Below are 23,879 nucleotides of genomic sequence, written 5' to 3'. Positions count from 1 at the left end.
ATTTACCTTCTTTTAAGAACTAGTGGAACCGCACCAAACCGACAAACCAAACCAAACCGGAAAAAAAACCGACTAGTGATTTGGTTTGACTTGGTTTGGTGTTTGGAAAAAAAACCCGACCATTATAGGGTTGGTTTGGTTTTAACTAAAAAAAGTCAAACCGAACCCAAACCAACCCGATTATAGATATACTACTTTTAAATTATGTTATACATAAAAATATTTATTAAAATGTAATTTATAAATATTTTTTTAAAATTTTTCATAATTTTTGTTTTCTTTCTTACATTTAGATTTGGATTTGAGAAGCTCATCTAAATAATATACAAAAAAGCTCATCTTATAAAGTTATATTATAAAGTTAAAACTTCAAATAGTGTTCTGTCTCCATCTTATATGTTGATATTTTGTACTAGAACTCTTTTTAAGAAGCACGGCTCTGTGCTTTTTATTAGATACTATGAAAAACCCGAAAAATTCAAAAAAAAAACCAAAAAAACCGAAAACCCCAAAAAAACCCGAAAAAACCCGAAAAACCCGAGAAAAATTGATATCGAAAAACCCGACTTTTATTGGTTTGGTTTTGTTTATAGATTTAATAACCCGACACAAATGATTTGGTTTGGTTTGTAAAAAATCCGAACCAACCCGGTCCATGTACACCCCTACTAGTGGTTAAGAGCCTGTTTGGCCGAGCTGAACAAAAATTGACACTTTTCTTCACATGAAGGGGCCTTGCTTGGATGATAGTTAGCTATTAGTTTATTCGTTCTTAAATAAGTGTTCATTTAGCAATATTTAGTTTGTTAAATTATTTTTATTTAATAAAATTATTTTTTAAATTAAACATTATTAAGAAGATGAAATATAAGGATATAGCTGGAAAAAACATACTATGTCATTCTTGTTTTAAAACAATTTTTTTTAAAAAAAATATATATATTTTAAATTTCTAAGGTACTCACCTACCTCTGTTTCATTTTAGTTGTTATGTTGCGCTTTTCGAAAGTTAATTTTATTAATTTTTAAAGTTGAATTATATTACTTTAATTTAATATTATAAAGTAAAAAAATAGATATTCAAAAACTATACGAAAAGCACTATAAGTTATAATTTTTTTCATATCAATAAGATAAAAAATATATTTTAAAATGTAAGTCAAAATTCATATAGTTTGAATCTCAAAAAGAAAATCATGACAATTAAAATGAGACGAATGATATACTTTTTTGGTATGATGACATTTATTTTGAGACAAATAATATATATTGTAGTGTATTACTAATTTAAATATAATATTAATTTTGATTGGTACTAACAACATAACTCACACACTTAACAATGAGTGCACAACACTTTTTTTGTGTCGTATGAGCATAAATGTTTTAATAGATCACATTTATTAATGTTGGAGTGTTTAATGGGAAAATAGATTCGTTGAGGTATTTGAGTGAATTTAATGGACAATTTTAAGAAATCGTCATTGCCTTAAGTAATAATAAGAATATTTTTGAACAAAATTATTAACGCATTTTTGAATCAAACTCTTAATTAAGATCATTTTTATTCATTTTATATAATTTAAAAATATTTTTGATCATTTTTCCTAAAATATATTATATTATGTTACTAATTTAAATATAATATTGCTTTGATTACTACTAACAACTCACACGCTTAACAGTAAGTTGTATCATATCAACATAAATATTTTAACAGGTTCACATTTATTAGTGTTAGATTGTCAAATAGAAAAATGAATTCGTTCAAGTGTCTAAATGAATTTTATATACAATTTTTAAGAGATCATCATTGACTATAGTTTATTTTATTAAATCTATCGTTAAATTTATAGTTACGATCATATTATTACCTTCTTTTTATTTTTTATTTAATAATCATATTTTATCAATATCTTACTCATATTTATAGTAATTTATTCTTCAAATAAGTTTTATGACGTATGACATTAATACATATATTATAAAAAAAATACTTAACAATCTTGAACAAGGTGTAAATAAATACTTGAAAAATTCAAGAGCCATAAGCGATAACTATAAATCCATTTAACAACATTAAACTAAGACATTTGGAAATCATAATCTTAAAATAGAAAGTAAAAATATTTATTATCCGAACAACTAAATTCTTTGAACCCAAGTAATCTTCATCAAAAGAAGAACCCAGGAAAAAAAGTTTCAGGACCCAGAAGAAGAAGAAGAAGAAGAACCAACATTCAAATGCCTTGCAATCTCAGAAGAAACAAAAGCATCAAGACAAGCATACTGAATTTGATTCAAACTCAACCATTCACTGTCCCATCTACCCATAGTAACAGATCTAGGCTTAAAAATCTCTTTACCAAGAACAACATTACACAGTTCCTTCAACCCAGCATTCCTCAAATTCCTCATACCATAAGCATCAGCTGCAATTTTTCTTAAATCCACCACATTCCCCACACTCAGCTCATAATCCTCCAACAATTTCTCCACATCGCTATCAATTCCAACTCCAACGAAATCATACTCCCGATTCCCGAGGAAATTCACCAGAGATTCCGGGATTGATCGGCAGTAGAGGAGTTGAATGATGAGGCAACGCCGATCAACGCAGATCTGGAGAACGGCGACTGGATTTTGCTGGTTGCGGTTGAAATTAGGACGCCATTCCACGTCAAGTCCGGCGATGAGACGGCGATTTCCGGAGTGAGAGGATTCGATTTCGGAGATCCATTCAGTGACCATATCGGGATCGCAAGTTACCATTGTTTTGATTACGTCGGTGTGGAAGTGAACATCGAAGAGGTCATAGCGATTGTCTTGCTGTTCGTTTTGTACAATACGGAGATTCATGGCGATTTCACCGGAGCAACTGAGAGAAATCGCCGCCGGTGAGGGTTTTGACTGAAGAGTAGTGTTATTGGAGAAATTGGGTGGACTTGATGCGATAGTATTTGTTAACAATGGGGATTAAATACTAATTTTGATACTTTATACAAGTTTTTAGCTAAAATTAAGAAAAGTCTAGTTTGATCTTTTATAAAAACCAAGAACATTTTTAATCCCTAAAGTTTGTTAAACTCATACTTTTACCACAATACTTTAGAAATGCTTGTTTTGCGAAACAAACCAATTAAGTTTGAAGAAATAAAGTTTGACCATCTATTTTCAATCTTGATGAGGACATAGTAAAAGTTAGGGAAAAATTTCGCTTAATGACAAACATTTAATGGTTATTACGTACTTAAGCTATAATTTTTATTAATTACTAAATGCAGCTACAATTTAATTAATTTTGCTATTTAATTTGTATAATTTAATTTTTAATTGTATAAATTCAGAATTTTTTTATGTTTATCCTAGTTATTTGTATACGATTTATTAATACATTTGATTTGTATAAGTTATGCTTACTCTGTTTGTATATTGACAAGCGAAATATACAAATATAGTTATAAAAAAATTTCAAATGTATAAATACAAATTTGTACATTTGGATCTTCTTGTGACGAAGTTTATTTTAACATTTTCATCTATAATTAATATGCAATGTTAATTAATCAAACATTAAGAAATAATTAGAATTTTAAAATAAATTAATATAAAAAAAATATTATCAAATTGAGTTTGGGTAAAGCTATGAATAGAATGAGAAAAGAGAGGTTAATTCTTTTTTAGGATGAAAAAAGTTTAGAATTTGCTTATTTATTTAGTTTATAATTTCTTTTAACATCATTTTTGTGTTTAAATTTTAAGATTTTGGGTTTTGTAATCTGATGGGCTTTGTGTAAAAGTAACTTTGAGTTTGAGCTCTAATTAATTCCATACTTTCTTTCAATTTTTATATTTTTAAATTAGATAATCTGTAAGTCTAAGCTTACTGATAACTTGTTTGATCATGTTTTTGAGAGGTTGAAAAGTGTTTTTTTTTCTCCAAAAATATTTATTTTAGAAAAGAAAGGTGTTAGGTCAAACCTATAAGAGAAAATAAGTACTTTTAGGGATTATCAAAAGTTATTTTTAAAAAGCTAAAAAAATAGTTTCCCCCTAAAAATACTTTTTGAGAAAAATGCATTTAGAGTCACTTTGAAAAAGCTATATCAAATACTAATTGTTCTTCAAAAAGTATTTTTTTTCAAAATTTATCGGCTAAGACCTTTATATACTATATGTGCAGGTCCAAATAATACCTTGATTATGTTTTATTAACGATAAAGGCATAATTGCGTCAAACTACTAACAAAAAATAAATATGCTCAATTTCTGATACTTTAATGACATTTGTTACCCTTATTCATCTATCTTTTTAAGCAGTGGCGGAGCCATTTTGTGGTTAGGAGGTTTATTTGAACTCCTTGTGGTAGAAAATTATATCATTTATATATGATTAAAATAATGTTTTATATATATAAAATAGATATATGTCGAATCTTCTTCAGCTAGTTTGTGTATCTATTTATTTAAATTTTAAACCCCTTTATTTAAAATTTTGACTCCGCTACTATTTTTAAGTAAACATTGAATTTTTGAAGGGAAAAAAAAGTTAATCATGAATAATAAATCTTGGGAGATTTCTTTTAATTGTCGCTTTAGCTCAAAAAATATTTTAAAATATAAACAAAATATTAATATTAAAAATAAAATATAAAAAAGTAATTATATTTTTTAATAGATTATGAGCAAAAAAGTATTTATTTTTTAAAAAATGAACAAATAAAAACGAACGAAGGAGCGGCATTTAAATAAGTATGTTGATTAACGTCTTATTGCTCCTCAATTAGCAAACATTTTGTCTGCATGGCCACAGATTTAATATCGGCTATGGCATCTTTTCCTCTACATGCATGTATTTGCATGCTACCAACTATTATAAGCTATACTTTAATTTTATTCATTAATAATATGAAAATATATTATTTAGCTTCCTCAACTAAAATATTCCTCGAGGAGCTAGGATACGTAGAATGTATGTAGCAGGGGCGGAGCCACATGATGGTTAGGAATTCATCTGAACTCCTTGCGGTAAAAAATTATACTATTTATATATGGTTAAAACATTTTTTATGTATAAATTGTAGATGTCGAATCATTTTCGGTTAGTTCGTGTGTCTACTTTTTCAGATTTTGAACCCCCTTATTAAAAATTATGACTCCGTCACTAGTATGCAGATCTAGCTAGTCATCCATATCTTTGTGGGGTTGATCTGAGAAGTTGTTTATGATAAATCTTCGACTCAAAATAAAAATAATCAAAGATGATAGAAAGATTGGTAACAAAATAACACGATAAATAGAAGAAATGAAATACCAAGTGATAATGAAAAATTAGAAGAATAAGATACTACGTGCGGCGTATAGTAACTAATACTACTAAATAATTGTCTATATAGTATATAGTATAATATAAATAAATTAAATCCTACAAACTAAACACTAATCCACAAACAACAATATCTTAATTAACAACTAGCTAGCTAGTCAAGTACTACTATATCAACTAATCAATCAATGTATTAATTACTCATTTTTTTTCTCTATTTCCCATTGCTCATGAAGTTTCCTAAGGGGACAAATTTTGGTACCTTAGCTGTGCCAATTAGAGGACAACAAATCCGTACAAAAAAAGGATCCTTCCTGTCCTTTTTCCTAAGAGATCTCAGATCTCAAATTAATAATAATCTATTTTTTCTCTATTTTAACTATAAATACATTGCAACATTTAGATGTAACAAATTGTATTAATCCCATCTCAACAATATTTTCAACAATCATAATTATTCCTTAATTTTCTTCAAGAAAAACTCAATGACACTCCCAAATTTTGATGCTCTAAGAGACTTGCATGATTCTGCCAACGACATGCTTCACTCCCCGGTGATCAAACGAGAAATCGCACATCAAGGACAGGAGAAATGGACACACGAGGTTTCAGAAATATCGTTAAGGATGTTGGACGTTTGTGGTACCACCAAAGATGTCCTTTTGCTTGTTAAGGATCATGTCCATGATCTTAAGTCTACGTTCAGAAGAATCAGCGTTGCAGAAAACACGACAACAGAAAACAAGTTCGCGCCTTTTCATTGTCATAGGAAGAAGTTGAAGAAAGAGATGTTAAAGCGCTTGCATTCCTTAAAAGGAATGAAAAATAACACCAAGTGCATCGATTCATCGTTATCATCAATAGATAATAATAAAAATAATCTTATGGTGGTTGTTAATGTATTAAGAGAAGTTAGAGTGGCAACAATGTCAATATTGGAATCTTTGATGGCACTTATGTCAATGCCAAGTCCTAATTCAACTCGGAAAACGAGTAAAGGATATTTCGGTTCAAAGTTATTGTTGAGGGTAAACAGTTTAAGTTCATGGGAAAAATGTGATGCGATGACATTGCAGTGTGCTAATAAAAGATTGGAAGCTGTGGAATTAGCCATCGAAGATCTTGAAGGTGAACTTCAATGTATTATTCGAAGATTGATTCGAACAAGAGTTTCACTATTAAATTTACTTACTTACTAGCAAATTAAAGAAGAAATAATATTGTAGGAGCTAATAATTGACTACCTATTAATTATTTGAAGGACTTTAATGAATGATCTAATATTTTTTTAGTTAATTAATTAAGATCACTGCACAACTAGCTCAGTGAAGCACTGATGGTAGATTTGTGGAATTAATAAATTTTAGTTTGATATTTATATCTCAGATTAATAATTTCTATGTTGTGCTAATTATTTATCATTATATTCTTTTATTAATTATTGCTCGACGAAAAATCAAGGGCGATCCCCTTTTAATTTATCTCAAGCCAATAATTTCTTTTTCCTGTATGTTTCTTACAAAAAAAAAAGCAAAAATTGTGAGCTAAATGTATGGTATTTTTTTATTTTTTTTAACTACAAAAATGTATGGTATGGTTATGTAACCTTTTATCGCTAAATTGTGTAAGAGATATATTCTTTTCTCAAATACTATCTAAATAAGTTTATCATTTTAAATATGTCATCTCATTTAATTATATGAATTAGCCTAGATAAGCAGTAAAATCTAAGGCATATTTCAATTAAGGCCGATGATGTTTATAATTAAATATTATGATATAGTTTGAATAGTTAACTTATCTATGTAATACAAATTTAAAATTACGAGCAAAAACAAAGTTCAACAGTTGAACCAAAGTGTTTAATAAAATTATTTTATAAAATATTCAGATACTAAATTAAAATAAATCATAATTCAATTGTACATTTAAATAAAATTTGGTGCAAACTTGAGGCGGTATCGATATATGTATTAAGCCAAAAAGGGAAAAGACAACTACTCATCCTCCACTTTCACTAACAAACAGAGAGAAAATCTAATTATTAAAAATTGTGGTGGAATACTGATAACGTTTATATTAGGAAGCGTTTTACCTTCGATATAAAACTTCTTGATATAAATAATTAATAATAAATTAACATTATGTCTGCATGGCGACAAAAATTGACATTTTTCCCCTTCTAATTAACCTAATTTTCAAACAACATCTTAACAACTAATCAATCAATGTATTTATAATTAAGTATTTTATTTTTTTTCTTCATTTGGGAGGAAGTTTCCTTGAGAGAAAAAAATTGTTGCCATACCAAAAAAAATAAAAAATCAATTGACATCGGATTAAAATGGAGAGTGGGTTTGAAAGAATGAATTATGCGTATTATGAAGAAAGTATTTGTTCATCTCCTCTTCTTTTAGAATCTAAGCTTCTTATCTCTATCCTTAGTTACTTGTTGTATTTTAGTATCGTCATTGTAATTCAATAGTTTAAGTGTTGCCATTGTAATTTATCTATCAGTGATTATATAATACTTGAGTATTTGTGTTGAGAATTCGATTTCTTTTCTTGTCTTTTAATTTTATTTTCGTGTATGATAAATAATTGAATAAAAATCGATAACAATCAAACCGATAAATATGTCTTATATTTAGTTTAATTTATTTTTTATAATTTTAAAATCAATTAAATTGATTTGATTTTGAATAATAACCATCCAACCATCATGTGGTCACACCTAACCACATAACTTTTCATAACAAAACCAATAAAATGATAATACTCTCTCTGTTTCGATTTATTTGTTAAATATTTTCCAATTTGATTTTTTTTTTACTTGTCAATTTTGACAAATCAAGAAAGAACAATTTTTTTCTTTCTATTATACCCTCAGTTTATTAACATTGAGTTAATATCTTTGAAAAATGTAGTGAATAACAACAACAACAACAACAACATACATAGTGAAAAATCTAGTGAGTACGTAAATATATTTAAAACTTTATCAATTAATAAAAGTAAAATGATAAACTCACTATATCAATCATTATTTTTTTAATAGATATGTCAAGTTAAAATTTGACAAATATAAAAATAGGAATAACAACCTACTATAATCAGCTAAATTTCATTAATGCCGTAAAATTGACCATGTTTTTATTATTTTTTCTCTCGTTTTCCAATGATTCTTAGTCTCATTATCCACGTTTTGGTTGTGTTGAAATTGGTCTACTGGTCTAAGTAAGCAAAAGTGGGCTATTTGGTCCCCAATGATTTAATTGTACCAATTATATACCTAATACTCTTTCAATTTGAGTTATCCCTATATATATTTCTTTTGAGCTGTACAAATGTTTACTTGGTAAATAATATTTTAAGTTTATTTGACATAATAAAAAAACGATGTGATGAACCTATGCAGAAAAAAATGAAAAAAGACGGTTTATAAACCAATAAAAAAGAATGACATCTGTATCAATTGCCTACCAAAAATGAAGAGTTCTTTTTTCTTTCTTTCTTTTTGCGGTTCAAGAGATAACAATAGTCAATAATAATAGACGCGATGTGATGTAGTTTTAATTTATTGAAGATGTGAGTCCTTAAATAAAAGGGTATGGAATATACATATTATGATGATAGAAGAACGTAGATAGCAATGTGTTGTCTTGTTATTCGTTTATATTAGTAGTCGTGGTATTGATCACTTTTTGGTGTTTCTTATACCTCAATTAATGTATTGATTTATTGTATTTTCTGTTTCGTTCTATATTATTTATTGTATTTTTGTTTTTTGTACCTCCGTTACTTCTATATCGAGACTCCTTTGGACTATTTTTCTTGAGTAGGGAGTAAGGGACCAAATCGAACCTAGTTCAAACATAGGGGCATTTGGGAGCTGATCCGCAATTTATTCCATCCAATGACAAATAAACACATAATCATCTGCATGTATAATAAAAAAATCAATAAAGTCACAGTCAACTTTGGAGATCTACAAATATTCTTTCACTAGTAAAACTATATATTATAATTTCTCAGATCCTAAATCTATTATAATAATTCCTATTTTCAGTTTTAAAAGCATATTCCTAACTACTACGTTTAATCCCGCACTTTTTGCAGCCATAATGGCACAGCATACCAATGGTTCAAGTTCAACCGTCGATCCAAAATCCGGCTACTCCCCGGCGAACTCAACTTTCTACAGCAAACGGAAACCAATTCCTTTACCGGCGAACGAATCCCTCGACGTAACAACTTTCATTTCTTCACGAGCACATAGTGGGAAAATCGCATTCATCGATGCCACAACTGGTCGGAATCTCACTTTCTCCGATGTATGGAACGCCGTTGAATCCTTAGCTACATCTCTCTCCGTCGACATGAGTATTCATAAAGGCGACGTTGTTCTTCTCCTTTCTCCAAATTCCATCTTCTTCCCCATTATTTGCCTCGCCGTTATGTCACTCGGAGCTATAATCACCACAACAAATCCACTCAATACTAACAACGAAATCGCTAAACAGATCAAGGATTCAAACCCTGTTCTCGCTTTTACAATCCCTCAACTTCTCCCGAAACTCACCGGATCTAATCTCCCGGTGATTCTCATCGACGGAATGAGTGATTCTAATTCCAATCTCAATTTCAAGCTCAAAATCGTAGGGGATTTACAAAAAATGATTCAGAAAAAACCCAGTGAAAGCAGATTGAAAGAACGAGTAACACAAAACGACACAGCTACTCTGCTTTACTCATCCGGCACTACTGGAGCAAGCAAAGGAGTTATTTCGTCTCACAGAAACTTAATCGCCATGGTTCAAACAATAGTGGGTCGGTTTAAACTAGACGAAGGTGAACAAACCTTCATTTGTACAGTACCCATGTTCCATATATACGGATTAGCAGCTTTTGCAGCTGGGTTATTAGCATCTGGATCTACAGTTGTTGTATTATCAAAATTTGAAATGGATGAAATGCTATCATCGATTCACAAATACAAAGCAACTACTTTACCATTAGTACCTCCAATTCTCGTAGCGCTTGTGAATAACGCTGATTTAATCAGAAAGAAATACGATTTGAGCAGTTTGGAGACTGTTCTTTCTGGCGGTGCGCCGTTGAGTAAGGAAGTGATTGAAGGGTTTGTGGAGAAATATCCATCTGTGAAGATTTTGCAAGGGTATGGGTTGACGGAGTCGACGGCCATTGGGGCGTCGACAGATTCTTTAGAGGAGAGCCGGAGATATGGGACGGCGGGGATGTTGTCGCCGAGCATGGAGGCGAAAATTGTTGATCCGGAAAGTGGGAAAGCTTTTCCGGTGAATAAGACCGGTGAACTTTGGCTAAGAGGGCCTACCATTATGAAAGGTATGATTTTCTATGCAACATAATACATAAACACGTGTCATATAAATTATTTATCTAACATATATATAATTAAATAAATAAATATTTGTTTTATGTGATATAAAAATGTCTGTATATATTTAAAATTAAAAAACATAAATATGAGTCAAATTGAAGTAATGCCTATTCTTATAAATGGTTCTTTTTTGGACTTATGTTTTGTTGCAGCAATAATTGAGCTATGGTACCAAGTGACCTTTGATAATATTTTAATGGAATCACTAGTTTGGAACAATATGGAATTAAGTTAGAACGGAAGGATATGGTCAATTTTTTTTTTTTTTTATAACGGTGATGTTTGTGCTAATTTGCTTATATAAAATAAAAATAATTTTATGTGGCAGTTGTTAATTTCACCAAAAATTGGATAGATTAAAAGAAAATATTTACTAATATTTTTTGCTTTAGATTTTGAACGTGATACATCATAGTTCTAAATCTATTCGAAAGTTGAGATACTCTTTTCTTTTTAATATGTCTCAAAAATTATTTAAATTTGAAGCATGTTTTTATAGCTATATAAATCATCATGGTATATGTAAGCTAAATTAAAAAATTATGCAATATTTATGATTATGATTATAAGTTTCAAAACTTTTTCTTTCTTGGTCAATCAAAGCACTATCATATAAAAATGAAAACTGTTGGGGTATTTTTCTTTCATAAAGAATATTTTCAATCTACAAATCATATAATTTGATAAAAATGCATCTGCACTCACTGCTTTGAAAATATCTTCTCTGGCTGGTGAGCTTTTGTTGTAGTCCATACATTATGAAAGTGTAATTATTAATATAAAACTTTGCATTATGTTTTGTCTGCCCACTGTTTACTCATAGTGCTTTGATGGTCCCATAAACTGGATGGGGACTGAAGAAATATTTAGCACTTTCTCCATTTTTTTTTCATATATAAAGTAGGTCCTTCGAAAACATCTCTCTATCTTCACGTAATAGAAATAACGTTTGCATGCACTGTAACTTTTCAAACCCCAAATTTCACAAACTGAAACATTACTTGCACAACATAGGATCAAATTAAAAGTCAGTTCAATATCACCTTAAGGGGTCATTTGGCTGAGAACAAGTTATCTCAGAATTAATTATTTTGGGATTGGTTATCCTGGAATAATATGTATATGGGATAACTTATTCTGTCACTATGGTATAAATGGTGGAATAAGTTGTCCCAAACTTGTCAACCAAACAAGACACTAAAATTTTATCCTTGGACTATTTTTTTATCCCAGGATTATCTATGTTTATCTCTTACACCAAACGACTAAAGGTTTTACTTTCACATGTTAGAAATTGTTTATCATATTTAGTATTTGGAAATTAGTTTGATATTTTGACTGAAGGGGAGCGTTGGAGCAACAGTAAAGTTGTTCCCATGTGATCTATAAATCACGCGTTCAAGCTGAGGAAGCAGCCACTAATGCTTGCATTAGATTAGACTGTCTACATCATATTCCTAGGGGTGCGGCCCTTCCCTAGTCCTGTTAAGCGAGATGTTTTGTACACCTGACTGCCTTTTCCAAGTTTGATATTTTGCCTATGTATTAGAGATTTTAGAAATCACAACTGAAAAAACAAAAAAAAATATTCATATTGCATGTTTTGCATTTTAGCAAACTGAAAATACTAATTTGTTATATTGATTCAGTCTGATTATAATATAATAACTTAGAGCTCCTTATAAGTTTTTAAAATTACAATCTCATCGTTCCTACATGTTTCCTTTCCTAAATGGAGATACTTCTATTGTTTGCTTGAGATTAGGAGTGGCAAACGGGTGGGTCAGATCGGATATGGGTGAGTCGAAAACGGGTTAAACAAAAACAAATAAAATATCCGACCAACTCATATTAAACACAGATAAATATAGATATCTATATTATCCACGGCTTGAAGAATAGTCAGGTTAAAATAAGCTTAGAACATAAAGGAAGAACTCATGAAAAATAACAAGCACACAAATGGAATGATAATATGAATATCCTTGTGGCTAGATTTTCTCCTAAGAGCCATGAATAACATCCTTGTTACCTCCACGATGATCTGTTTATTTATCACATTTGCCAAATTGTCACCCCTTTCCTTAGTTCATTGATAACTCACAAGTTTGTGAGACCACAATCCTTAACCTATTGTTATAATCTTCATTTACGATTTTGTTGAGTATTCGTTAACTTGCACTCTTGTTGCTGCAAAAAAAAGGGTATTTCAGTAATGAAGAAGCAACTGCTTCCACTCTAGACTCTGATGGATGGTTAAGAACTGGAGATCTATGCTATATAGATGAAGATGGTTTCATTTTTGTGGTTGATAGATTAAAGGAGCTGATCAAATATAAGGGTTATCAGGTAAAAGTTAACAAACTTTCTCATTCTTCCAATATATAGTTGGTTTTTCCTCTGAAAACTTGTCATATGATCTTGTAGGTTCCTCCAGCAGAATTAGAGGCTTTGTTGCTCACTCATCCAGAAATTTCTGATGCTGCTGTTATACCGTGAGTATTACTTATAATCTTGACTGTTTCAGTGGCTTAATGAAGATATGAATCTCTGATGATTGTTTCATAATTCTCCTTGTGTTTAAGGTTTCCGGATAAGGAGGTTGGACAGTTTCCTATGGCATATGTAGTACGAAAATCTGCAAATACTATATCAGAGAGTGCAGTCATGGATTTTATCGCGAAACAGGTAAAATTTTGAATGACAGTCACATTTACTAGGCCAATTTATATGATATGAACTCAGACTTGAAACTGTTTTCCGATTTCTAGTATTAAAATCTGTAGTGATGGCCAAGTTTATCGCGTTTGTTTGTGTAGGTGGCTCCATACAAGAGAATTCGGAGAGTTGCATTTGTGGCTTCCATACCCAAGAATCCTTCTGGAAAAATACTTAGGAAGGATCTAATAAAGCTAGCAACATCAAAACTCTAAGAAAAAAAATTAGGATTCTGCCTTGTAGTAAGTGTAACTTTTTCAGCATCCATGAATGTAGAGTTTCGAGTTTTTAGTCAGTGTTGTTACTGTGCTAAATAATGAGAGTGTATACTGAAACTTATTCTTGTTGATTATAAATAATTTGTAGACTTCTGTCCCCTCAATGAATGTATGGACTTCTGTTGGTATGATTCTAAAGGAGTATGAGGGAATGGATATTCGCATTTATTAACTCAACTCATTTTGACCCGTCTAATTCAACTCGACCTCCACCCATTTGACACCCCTAATTTTATGCAAAAGTAAACAAATGAGTGGGCCGAGTTGAATAAGGCAGGTCAAAATGAGTTGTGGAAAGGCTACGTACAATAGAACCTTGTAGTCTAGCCTTTCCCACCTCATGCATAGCTGAAGGTTAATAACAGTTTCAGTAGCCATCTTGACTTTGCTGGTGAAGAAGGTAGAAAGTATTTGCTTGCTAATCATTTTATTCATTTAGGAACAACTAGTGCGTCCTGTAAGCATCTAATGCAGATAATTGGTGAGCAAAATAGATTGCACACAAGCAAAAAGAAAGAGATTAGTCGATCTATTTCCATATCGCTCATGATATATATCAACACTCGCACATCCATTGCAACTGCATATCCCACTATTGCCCCAGCAGGGTTATGAAAACCCACGAGACAAAAACAAGGTGTATGAAATTTCATAATATGATGAAGGATCAAACCAACAAGACCAAACATCACCAGCAGGAACATCTGTAGTAATGGGAGCGGGCGAAATAGCTCTATTGTTAAATTATATCCCAAAAGATTTGATCAGCTTGCCTCTAATTCCGTTACGTATTAAAGAAACAAAAAAAGCACCAAAGGATCACCAAAATAGCAGTAAGATATTTCTCTTAATTTACAGGGAAAAGAGTTTGTCCCCCGTTGTAAAGGAATTCTTGCATCCTACACCTCTCTACATGGATAATGGGAGAAGCATCCTTCGCTTCTTTTTCCGCGCTGATCTTACTTTCTTTGCTATTTTCATGCACAATAGCAATAGCAAGGTCACACATACTAAAATAAATGCAAGTTTTAGATGCCTGAAGTACAGTGATACGGCAGAGAAAACCAGGAAAGCTAAAATAACCAGTTCCCATATCACAAAGATGACGACATCCACCCTGCATCAACAAAGAGAAAAGAAATAAGAGAAGGCACAGAGGAAAGCCTATTCTAAGTTACAGCTGGAAGTGGCAATGATGCATAGACAACGAAATCCTTCACAGCAAGAATTTGCAAAACGATGTTATTGAAGAGATCCATTCACTGAAATCTTCATCCAGTCCATTATTAAAGATCTGGCCTTAACTTTTTCACTCGATCCCAGTATTTTCTGCCTCCAGATATACCAAGTATATTCAATGTTTTGAATAAATCTCTCAAAATAAATGACTAATAAATCATCTCAGCCTCTGAGATTTTAATTTGCTAATTTCTTGTTATTACCTATAACTCATCTCTGACTCTCAACACTTCCAAATAAAAAGGAAGAAATTGCACATCAACCTATGTCCGAAAATGTGTTGAACATACCAAAATTTTCTTTCTGAAGATTAGTTAATAGTAGATAATTCTTTGGTAAAAGTAAAAAGAGATAAGTTATCAACAATATAAAAATAGAAAAAAGTAAAGAAGCCTCAAAATGGTAGGATCCGCTTTTAATAATCCATGACAAAAATGGCATTTTAAAAGAACTTAGCTATGATTGTCTAGCATATAATGATTAGACTCAACAAGAGTGGGATGGACACCTACCATGTAGTACGTAATATTTGTCAGTAAATATTCTATCATTCAAAGTGGAGAAAGTCCCTTATACCTTGGTCTACTTCTCAATGCATCCAGTGGAAAGGTTTTGAGAAGAGACTAGCAAGGTGGAAGATGCATTGTTTAGAAATAGGGCCAAGTTCAGCCGGATAATACATACATTACCTATCCTTATTTCATATTAGAAAAACATCCTCATACTAGAAAGCACCAATGAAATGTACATTGTATAAAAGTGTTCCAGCTTACATTCCATACAGATTCAATAACGATTGAATGTAATTATTTTCCTTATTCCCTATTGCAGCTTTAGTAGCCAAAATAGTCTAGCAAATCTAAAAGAACTTATGAGGATGAAATAAGGAGCAAAAGAAAGCATGTAATAACAGATGTAAGGCTTTTGATGCTGTTATATACTATATTTCACCACAGGTGATCTATCTTATCCTGAGTTTGCAGAAATTCTATAAATTAAGGTGGGGATCATGTCAAAAGGTTTGTGGGTGGAAGACTATACTAACAAAAGTGGGCAAACCTAGACTGCTGAGTGAGATATCCACCTAGGTTGAGCATTATAGATGAAAATATAATTAGAAAGAGGGAAATAGGAGAAGTTCAAAAGCTGTATAGCGGTCACTCCTTAAAGTATTATGGATACTCAGGAGTTGTCGAATAAATATCGGCTGCTGAGTGAGATGATCTCTATAATAGTGAGGGATTTATGTGAGAGGGTTTTCAACATTTTAAATTTAGGAGAAAAGTGAAGGAACGGAAGCTTGTTAGTTCCAAGGAGCTGTTGGAGGACTTGACAAACTACAACAAGGAGAATGATAAATGTTCATTCAGGACTGAGCATCAAATGAACAACACATTCAGTCTCAAATGCTTCTGCGTGTTAATATTGAAACAAGGACAAACTCAAGCGACTCCATGGAGAAAGAGGAACCCGATGAACATGATTCAAAAGATTCAAAGAAGGGTAGGAAATGGCCAACTGCAATTAAGAGCAGTTCAGTGACCTTCTTTGTGTATAAAGAACCCATTGTAATCAGTTTACCCTTGTCAAATACAAAACTAGTTCATCTTCTGTTATTCTTCTTCTTTCAGAGCCATTCTCTCAGAATTCCTTCATTCCCTGAAATGTGAAAACTTCAAATTCTTCTTGAAGTCGTAGTTTTTCATATAACACATACATTACATAAAATCGCCTAATCTACTTAGACTTGAGTTGTGAAACTGGATTGTCAGTCAATCAAGCCACATCAGAAAACTTTTCTGGTAAACAAATACTTGGAGTATATCTAATAGCTTCACAATATTCCTCAATTCAAAAGACCCATCTTTAACCATCCAAAGAACTCTGACAAGCCAACGTCATCAACTAACCAAAAAAAAAACATACCCATTGTAATCCCACAAAGTGCGGTCTGGGGAAGGTACGTGTATCCAGACCTCACCCCTACCCTGAATATAGAGAAGTTGTTTTCGATAGACCATCCGCTCGATGAAAACAACAAGAAGAATAACACACCTAGTGTAATCCCAGAAGTGGGATCTGGGGAGATTAATGTATACGATCTTACTCCTACCTTGGGAGGTAGAGAGGTTGTTTCCGATAACCCTCCGCCCAAGAAACAAAAGCAAAATACTAAACAAGCAAGACAGAGCAATCTGAAAAAAGAACACTAACTACAACAAAATAATACGATAATCAAAGTATCTCTACATAATTATCCCGAGTTTAATCACAAAAATTAACCTCCAAATGCTGGATTTTACCAAATCAAATCCAATTCTCACAAGTATCTACTCAACAACAATCTCATTTAATATGCATATGCTTCAAGGAGAGGAAAAAGTCACAGGATAAAGGAAAATCATGCGAGAAATTAATTCAAAAGGTTAAAAAAGCAAAAATCTAATCGGAAATGAATGATACCTTGTGGATATTAAGTTAGAGGTTGAGGAGAAGAAAGAGACGGACGCCCAATCGTGCTTCGATCTAATCTGATACTCTCTCAGCTGCTCTGCTAGTTTCGATCTCGTAATCATCGTTCCGTTCCACCTTCTGATTTCTCACCCCTCGCTTCTCTCTCTCTCTCTAAAGCTTTCAATCGATTCAAATGTTGATTCTGTGTGTAAACCTACAGCTTTCCTATGCGCGCATCGATAGAGCGGAGATTCCGAGGAGCCGAATGTGCCGGCGGCGGCCGGCGATCGGAAGGGATTTTGAATTATTACTAACAGAAAAAAAAAAAAAAAGAGAAGAGAGCAATGTTCGTTTGGGTTATTTTTCCGATTTCTCTGTACCATATTTTGACTCTTTTTCTAATATTTCAAGTAAATCTTTTTATTATTTTGTTTTTATTTTCATATAGCAGATGTAAATAAAAAAAATTAATTTTTCTTCTATTGTATATAATATGTCCCTATTTTCTAAATGAAATAGAACATTGTCTTTTTTTTCTCCGCTGCTCGTGTGGGACACTCCTTGCTCAAATGCGACGTACCAAAAAAAAAAAAGTTTTGTGATGACTACCTTGGTTAAGCAATTATTCTTATTCTTATTCTTTCTTAGTTATAGTTAAGCAATCACTATGAATGAATGCAATGCAAATGCTTGTGAGCGTATTAAGTAAATTAAACATATACTCATCGATCTGAATTTTGCAGAATTGAGTGCTGACCTTGGAAGCCATCCATTCAAGCATTTCGAGTCCTTTTTTATTGTTTTTGATCGAACTGTCTAAATCAATATGATTTGATATGGCTACTAGTCTGGATTTGTGTGAAGCATGAAAACATGTGCAAGCTCAGACTTTCGCTATGAGAACATGGGGGCCTTAATCTTCTTGAATATTACAATAGTCACAACCTTGTTAACAACCTGTGGATAAATAAGTTGTTCTAACAACTGACATCTATTGACACAACTATAATAATTTGTTAAATTGTTTCAATAATTTCAAAAGTTGATTCGAATTTGTTGCAACAACTACTGAACTTTACAAATTTTAATCGTTTTTGGGTGCTAGTTTAAACTTTTAAATGAAATGTTTACACAGATCAACAATAAGAATAGAGAGGAGTTGATCACTTTCATGTGAATCTGATTAAAACTGTCAATTTTTTGTTAAACTTTAGAGATTGTTGGTGTTGCCAAATATGTTTCTTTAGTTCACTCCTTTAACTTCTGATTATGCTTCAAATGCAAGCAGATAACAGAAAAATGCAACAAAAATATGCAAAAGAGTAATAACAGAACTCTGAAGTATTCTTGATCTGGTTTATTATTCCTAGTAACAGATCGAATTAACGTCACAATTCACATGGATTGCGAGATTCGTATGACAGGGATCGATCACTTATCCATCCAAATAACACATCGTAGACTCTTTCCTTGAACGAGTAAATCAAAAGCCTTGTTGATGTCTTGAAAACTCACTTCGTGCGTTACAAACTTGTCCAGTTGCAATTCCTAAAGCCACTCAAAAGATAGGGACTAGTATTAGCAAAAGGTACTATGGAAGATGCAAATGATCCTATCAAGTTGCAATAATAAATGACACACACAAGAATCAGACCAAATTGCTTAATATTACCTTGTCAAGGTAACGTTTGACAAGAAGAGGAATGTCGGATTTGGGTTTGAGACCCCCAAACAGTGATCCCATGATAGTTTTTCCCAAATGAAGAATGTCGAAAGATTTAAATGTCAGCTCTGCTCCCGGTTTATCAACTCCTACAACAATTGTCTTTCCCCAACCCTGATATAACAGCCAAAGTTATGGGAGAAAAAAGGTAGGAACTATAACAGAAAAATAGCCAAAGTAGGAACGACAACAAACTATATATGAAGGGTAGTTCTAAGGAACTTGTTTTCTATCTTAAGTTAACGGTTATGAATGGAAAAGCTATGTGGGGAAACCTTTCGAGAGCAGGCATACGCTTCCTGCACGAGTGTTCCCAGACCAACACACTCAAAACAGTAGTCAGCACCTCCGTTAGTCATCTCATTTATCACCTGCTCAAAAAACGGAAAAAAGGAAATGTGATCATCGCCATGAGAGGATCTATTATGTACATTTGTCATCTCATCTATTACCAGCACAAGAAATGAGAGACATGTGAAAAACTTGGGCATGGAATATAAGGATCCATGCCATGAATTGAGTAAAATATAGAAATGATTTGTGCTACTTGAACAATTAAAAATTGGCACAATTTTTACTTGAAATATCATGTTGTCATCAAGAACGACCGGTGATAGCTTAGTGACTTATCAAATGCACTCATTTTAATCAAACGATAACGATTATCTTCTTTTATCCAACCATAAAAAAGGAATGATGAAGAAAGTAAATCAGTGGTAGGATTTATTAAGTAGTAACAATGTTTGGAGCATCAAATATCAAGCTGAGCAATAAAAAACCTACCTGGCTAATAGGTTTATCCCCATAGCTATTGGAATTGACAAAATCAGTCACACCAAATTGCTTCCCTGAGTCAAATGAGAAAAGAAAAGAGGATCGAGAACAAGAGAGACGCGGAAGAATATAATTATTCAATCTTTTCCTCAGATTAATAGCTCAAGTTTCTAGTTGCAAATAAACAGAAAACGAAACGAATTGGGAAAAATGAAGAAAGTTCACCTATTTCAAACTTGTCAACGTGTATATCTACACCAATAATTCTTGAAGCACCACATATCCTTGCTCCCTCTGCGACCTATAAGACCTACCGTAAGCATATAAACCCACCAACACCAACTTGACTACCAATATAAGCAAGAAGAAGCAGAAGAGAAACATACTGCTAATCCAATTCCGCCCAAACCAAATATTACAACAGTTGATCCTGGCTCAACATTTGCAGTTTTCAGGGCAGCACCTACTCCTGAGCTCATCTTACATAATATCAGACTTGAACTTATTCAAAATCTTAAAAAGAGTTAGATAAATTTGTATTCGTCCTTACACATTTAGCAGCGTAAGAAACCTTGATTCACCGATCAGCTAAAGCTAAACATTCGGTTATCGTAGATCTTCTTACAATGATCTAATTTGAATGGCTACTCCAACCTTAATGAAACAAAATGCCACTTCAAAAATTAATGTGAACTCCAATATTTTTCTGCACAATTTTACATCAATGAGTCTGTTACGGGATCTTTTTTTGGATGATGGTCTTACACAAACTGTTTTTACCCTATGCACTAACTAAAGTAGAGTAGAACTGTAATCAATCACTTTTTAGATGAAAAAGATTACAGAAAATTATTTCAAATTATGATTTAAGCACCTATTAAGCAGTTGAAACTGAAATAATCTGGAACTCCAAGAAATGATTGTGCTGGAAAAGGGAATTAAGATGGGGTCAGAAACTAACCTGTTGATACGCCACAACTAAAGAGGCATGCCCTGTTAGGCGGGACCCAAGGATCGATCTTCGTTACATTAGCAATGTCTACAACAGTGTACTCGGCGAAACTTGATACAGACAGGAAATGGTATAAAGTTTCTCCATCAACGGTAGTGAATCTACTTGTACCATCTCTAAGCATCCAGGGAGATACCTTAAAAGGGAATTTTGAACAATTGTTGCTCTTCTTGGATGTGCAATCTATACATTCTGTACAGTCGGGCAAAAATATCGGGACAACTGAATCTCCTTCTTTTAAATCCTGGACTTCTTCGCCAACACTCTCCACAACCCTTCAGTCAATAACACGTGATAAAGGATAACAAATGGAACTCCTTTACATATTACATTAAATGTACCAAAGGAAAATGCACTTTCAGAGAGCAATATCTTAATCTCACAAGAACGCAAGCTTAAGAATAACCACACCATCATCAATGCACAGTTGTCTCTTTAAAGCATGTTTGACTTAAAAGACATAGCCTAGTGGCTGTATGATAAGCAGTTAGCTCTACATGAAATTCTTAAAGAGTTACATACTAAGCCCGATTATTCCAAACACGAGCTAAATAATCTCAAGTACTATCGTGGAATCTGTGTTGAAATTACAGACAGGCGAAAAGGGGTCTCCAGTGACTTTTAACAATAGAACAATTGTTGAGCTGACCCTCCGTTTTTAATTTTAGTGTCTTAGTTTGACTAAGCACAGAGTTTCAGAAACAAAGACACTTAAATGCGCTTTGAATCCTGTGGTCTTAGACGTGCTATGCAGAATATAGGAATGAAAATTTATCGAATAGAAAGAGACATCCTTTTTTTTAGCAGACGGAAAGTAAGATACATTAATTGAAACAAAGGGAGTAACATTTACTACCAATCAAGTATTCTATAAAAACCCTTACAACAGATAATGAACGAATTTGACTGGGGAATTTACTAAAAGTACCCGAAAGCTTCGTGGCCCAATATTCTTGGAAAGCATCCAGGAAAGTCCTAAAGGAAAACCAAGATTCAGATGATTCAAAAAGTAGTTAAACAAACACTTTCTACAGTAAAAAGATAAATTTTTGCAACTTTAATTAGCATAAAACTACATACTTTCAACTTCCAGAAGGTAACATCACTGTGACAGAGAGAAGTACAAATGATCTTTACACGAACTTCACAGGCTTTAGGAGGAGCCACAATCACTTCCTCAATCACCAGAGGTTCTCCTGCTTTTCTTGCCACTGCAGCTGCAATGTCACTCACAATTAACTGATTTTTTCATAAAATAAAACAGAAATGACAAAATTACTCCTAACCCTTTCCAAGATTCCTCAAAAGATTCAACCTTGCAAAGCATAATCAATCCCAAATCCATATAAAGAACAAAGAACTTTTCCATAGGCTGACACAGCCAACTTAGATTACTCAAATTTAGTCATGTTCCTTAGCTTTTAAATGGACCTAACTCAACCCAAGAGCTAACTCGAGAGGGAGGCCAAGACCATATAAAGAAACCTCACATCCCTAGAAGCGCCAATGTGGGACTCAACAACAATTACCTCTCATTACACTTCACATTAGAGCCAGTGGCCGAGTTAGAGGCACAAGGGGTTCATTAGTAACCACTTCATTATAAAATTACATTATATATATAAGGTCATTATTTTAATTGTATATACATTATATATTGACTCCCTCAACTTCTTTATCTTTCAAATGAAAATATCCCAGCTCCACCACTGCTCCTACCCCATTTCAAGACTCCTCAAAGAATCAACCTTTCCTTGCAAAACGTAGGCAATCCCAGATCCACATAAAGAAACAAGATTGTTTCCATAGCTAACAACCAACTAAAATTATAATGAAAGATTCTTTAAAGATTTGATTTTGAAAAGACGTGGACAAAACTTGTGGTGGGGAAGGGGGGTGCGGGGTGAAGGGAGTTTCTGAAGAGTACCTCTGCAATGAATTGACTTTCCAACAGTTTTGCTCAACTCAGCTGGTGTGGCAGCCATTGTTAAAAGCTATAAAATAAAAAAAAAAGGAGACTCTTGGAGGGCGTGTTGTGTGTTTGTATTTTCTATTTTTCAGGGTGGGTCAATTTTTATGGTGTCATTATTTTTATCTGTCATTTTATACAAAATTTAAGATACAAGTAGAATTTAACTAATGTGTTGGATAAGAAAATAGTTGAAAAAATACCACTTGCCCCTGGACTTACCCCCCAGACCGCACAAAGTTATTAAATTCTGCGACCTTTGATAGGTTGTTGAAGGTTACATGATCCGTAGTGAGGTCCGTATAAAGGAGATAGATGGACCCAGAGGAACGGTCCCTTCACGATAGGGTCCACGACCCATGGGCTCGTGGAGGTCAATTCTTCAAGCCCAGTCCTAACCTCACGACCATAATTACGAACTATGGTGATTTTGACAGTCTGTGGTGACCTCCCGTCCAGGTGATCCGTTCAGTTATTTTAAGCATTATTTTGGTCTTTTTCATATTAGTTCATTAATGTATTTGGATGATTTTGGGGCATTAACCCTATTTTATTAACTACCCCAAACCCTCCTAAATCCCTCATTCACTCATTGACACCAAAAACACAAGTCTTCTCTCTAAAGTTTTCTCCTAAAGGTCTTCGTCATCCTCGAACAAGTTTCAAAGGAATTTCAAGTTCAAGTCTCTAATTCAAGTGCATTTAGGGCTCTAATTGTCTAAGGTATGCTAGAATTCATTCATGGATCCTTCCGTACATGGAGTCCAAAATTTTTTCTTCAATTCTCTTTATAAATTTTTTCTTCTAAACCCTAATTCTTATGATATTGCATTGGCTCAATTCAATTATGGTAAATACTTCATTATCATTGATTAACCTATTCATGATTCAAGTTCAATTACATAATTTCAAGTTGATTTTCATGGACCCATGCATTATACTATTTTCAAGAATGAATTTAAGA

The 23,879-nt window shown here is 32.6% G+C and overlaps 5 protein-coding genes across 5 annotated transcripts; 2 read left to right on the top strand and 3 right to left on the bottom strand.

Moving 5' to 3' along the window:
* Positions 1–2,048: 2,048 nt before the first annotated feature.
* LOC129890259 (3'-5' exonuclease-like) lies at positions 2,049–3,007 on the bottom strand. Its single transcript, XM_055965841.1, has one exon. The coding sequence runs from the start codon at positions 2,857–2,859 to the stop codon at positions 2,203–2,205; it is 657 nt and encodes a 218-aa protein (XP_055821816.1). The 5' UTR covers positions 2,860–3,007; the 3' UTR covers positions 2,049–2,202.
* Positions 3,008–5,755: 2,748 nt separating this feature from the next.
* LOC129890249 (uncharacterized) lies at positions 5,756–6,650 on the top strand. The gene has a single exon (XM_055965830.1). The coding sequence runs from the start codon at positions 5,812–5,814 to the stop codon at positions 6,523–6,525; it is 714 nt and encodes a 237-aa protein (XP_055821805.1). The 5' UTR covers positions 5,756–5,811; the 3' UTR covers positions 6,526–6,650.
* Positions 6,651–9,339: 2,689 nt separating this feature from the next.
* Positions 9,340–13,875, top strand: LOC129881527 (probable CoA ligase CCL5). The gene is made up of 5 exons (XM_055955714.1): positions 9,340–10,693; positions 12,952–13,097; positions 13,176–13,243; positions 13,334–13,436; positions 13,568–13,875. Exons 1-5 carry the CDS (start codon positions 9,451–9,453, stop codon positions 13,679–13,681), a joined length of 1,674 nt encoding a protein of 557 aa, XP_055811689.1. The 5' UTR covers positions 9,340–9,450; the 3' UTR covers positions 13,682–13,875.
* Positions 13,876–14,454: 579 nt separating this feature from the next.
* On the bottom strand, positions 14,455–17,831 carry LOC129881516 (uncharacterized). Its single transcript, XM_055955708.1, has 2 exons — positions 17,447–17,831; positions 14,455–14,861 (listed from the first exon to the last, which is right to left on the bottom strand). The coding sequence occupies exons 1-2, from the start codon at positions 17,557–17,559 to the stop codon at positions 14,654–14,656; spliced, it is 321 nt and encodes a 106-aa protein (XP_055811683.1). The 5' UTR covers positions 17,560–17,831; the 3' UTR covers positions 14,455–14,653.
* An 895-nt stretch (positions 17,832–18,726) lies between these two features.
* LOC129881504 (alcohol dehydrogenase-like 7) lies at positions 18,727–23,138 on the bottom strand. Its single transcript, XM_055955700.1, has 10 exons — positions 22,874–23,138; positions 22,027–22,163; positions 21,875–21,921; positions 20,896–21,221; positions 20,321–20,403; positions 20,160–20,235; positions 19,944–20,008; positions 19,436–19,531; positions 19,110–19,274; positions 18,727–18,985 (listed from the first exon to the last, which is right to left on the bottom strand). The coding sequence occupies exons 1-10, from the start codon at positions 22,929–22,931 to the stop codon at positions 18,869–18,871; spliced, it is 1,170 nt and encodes a 389-aa protein (XP_055811675.1). The 5' UTR covers positions 22,932–23,138; the 3' UTR covers positions 18,727–18,868.
* Between the last annotated feature and the right edge of the window lie 741 nt (positions 23,139–23,879).

Source organism: Solanum dulcamara, chromosome 1 (assembly GCF_947179165.1).
Source record: "Solanum dulcamara chromosome 1, daSolDulc1.2, whole genome shotgun sequence".
In the NCBI taxonomy this organism is placed as follows: Eukaryota; Viridiplantae; Streptophyta; class Magnoliopsida; order Solanales; family Solanaceae; genus Solanum; species Solanum dulcamara.
The sequence above is the reverse complement of the archived record's forward strand: the minus strand, read 5'-3'. Positions and strand labels throughout refer to the sequence as shown.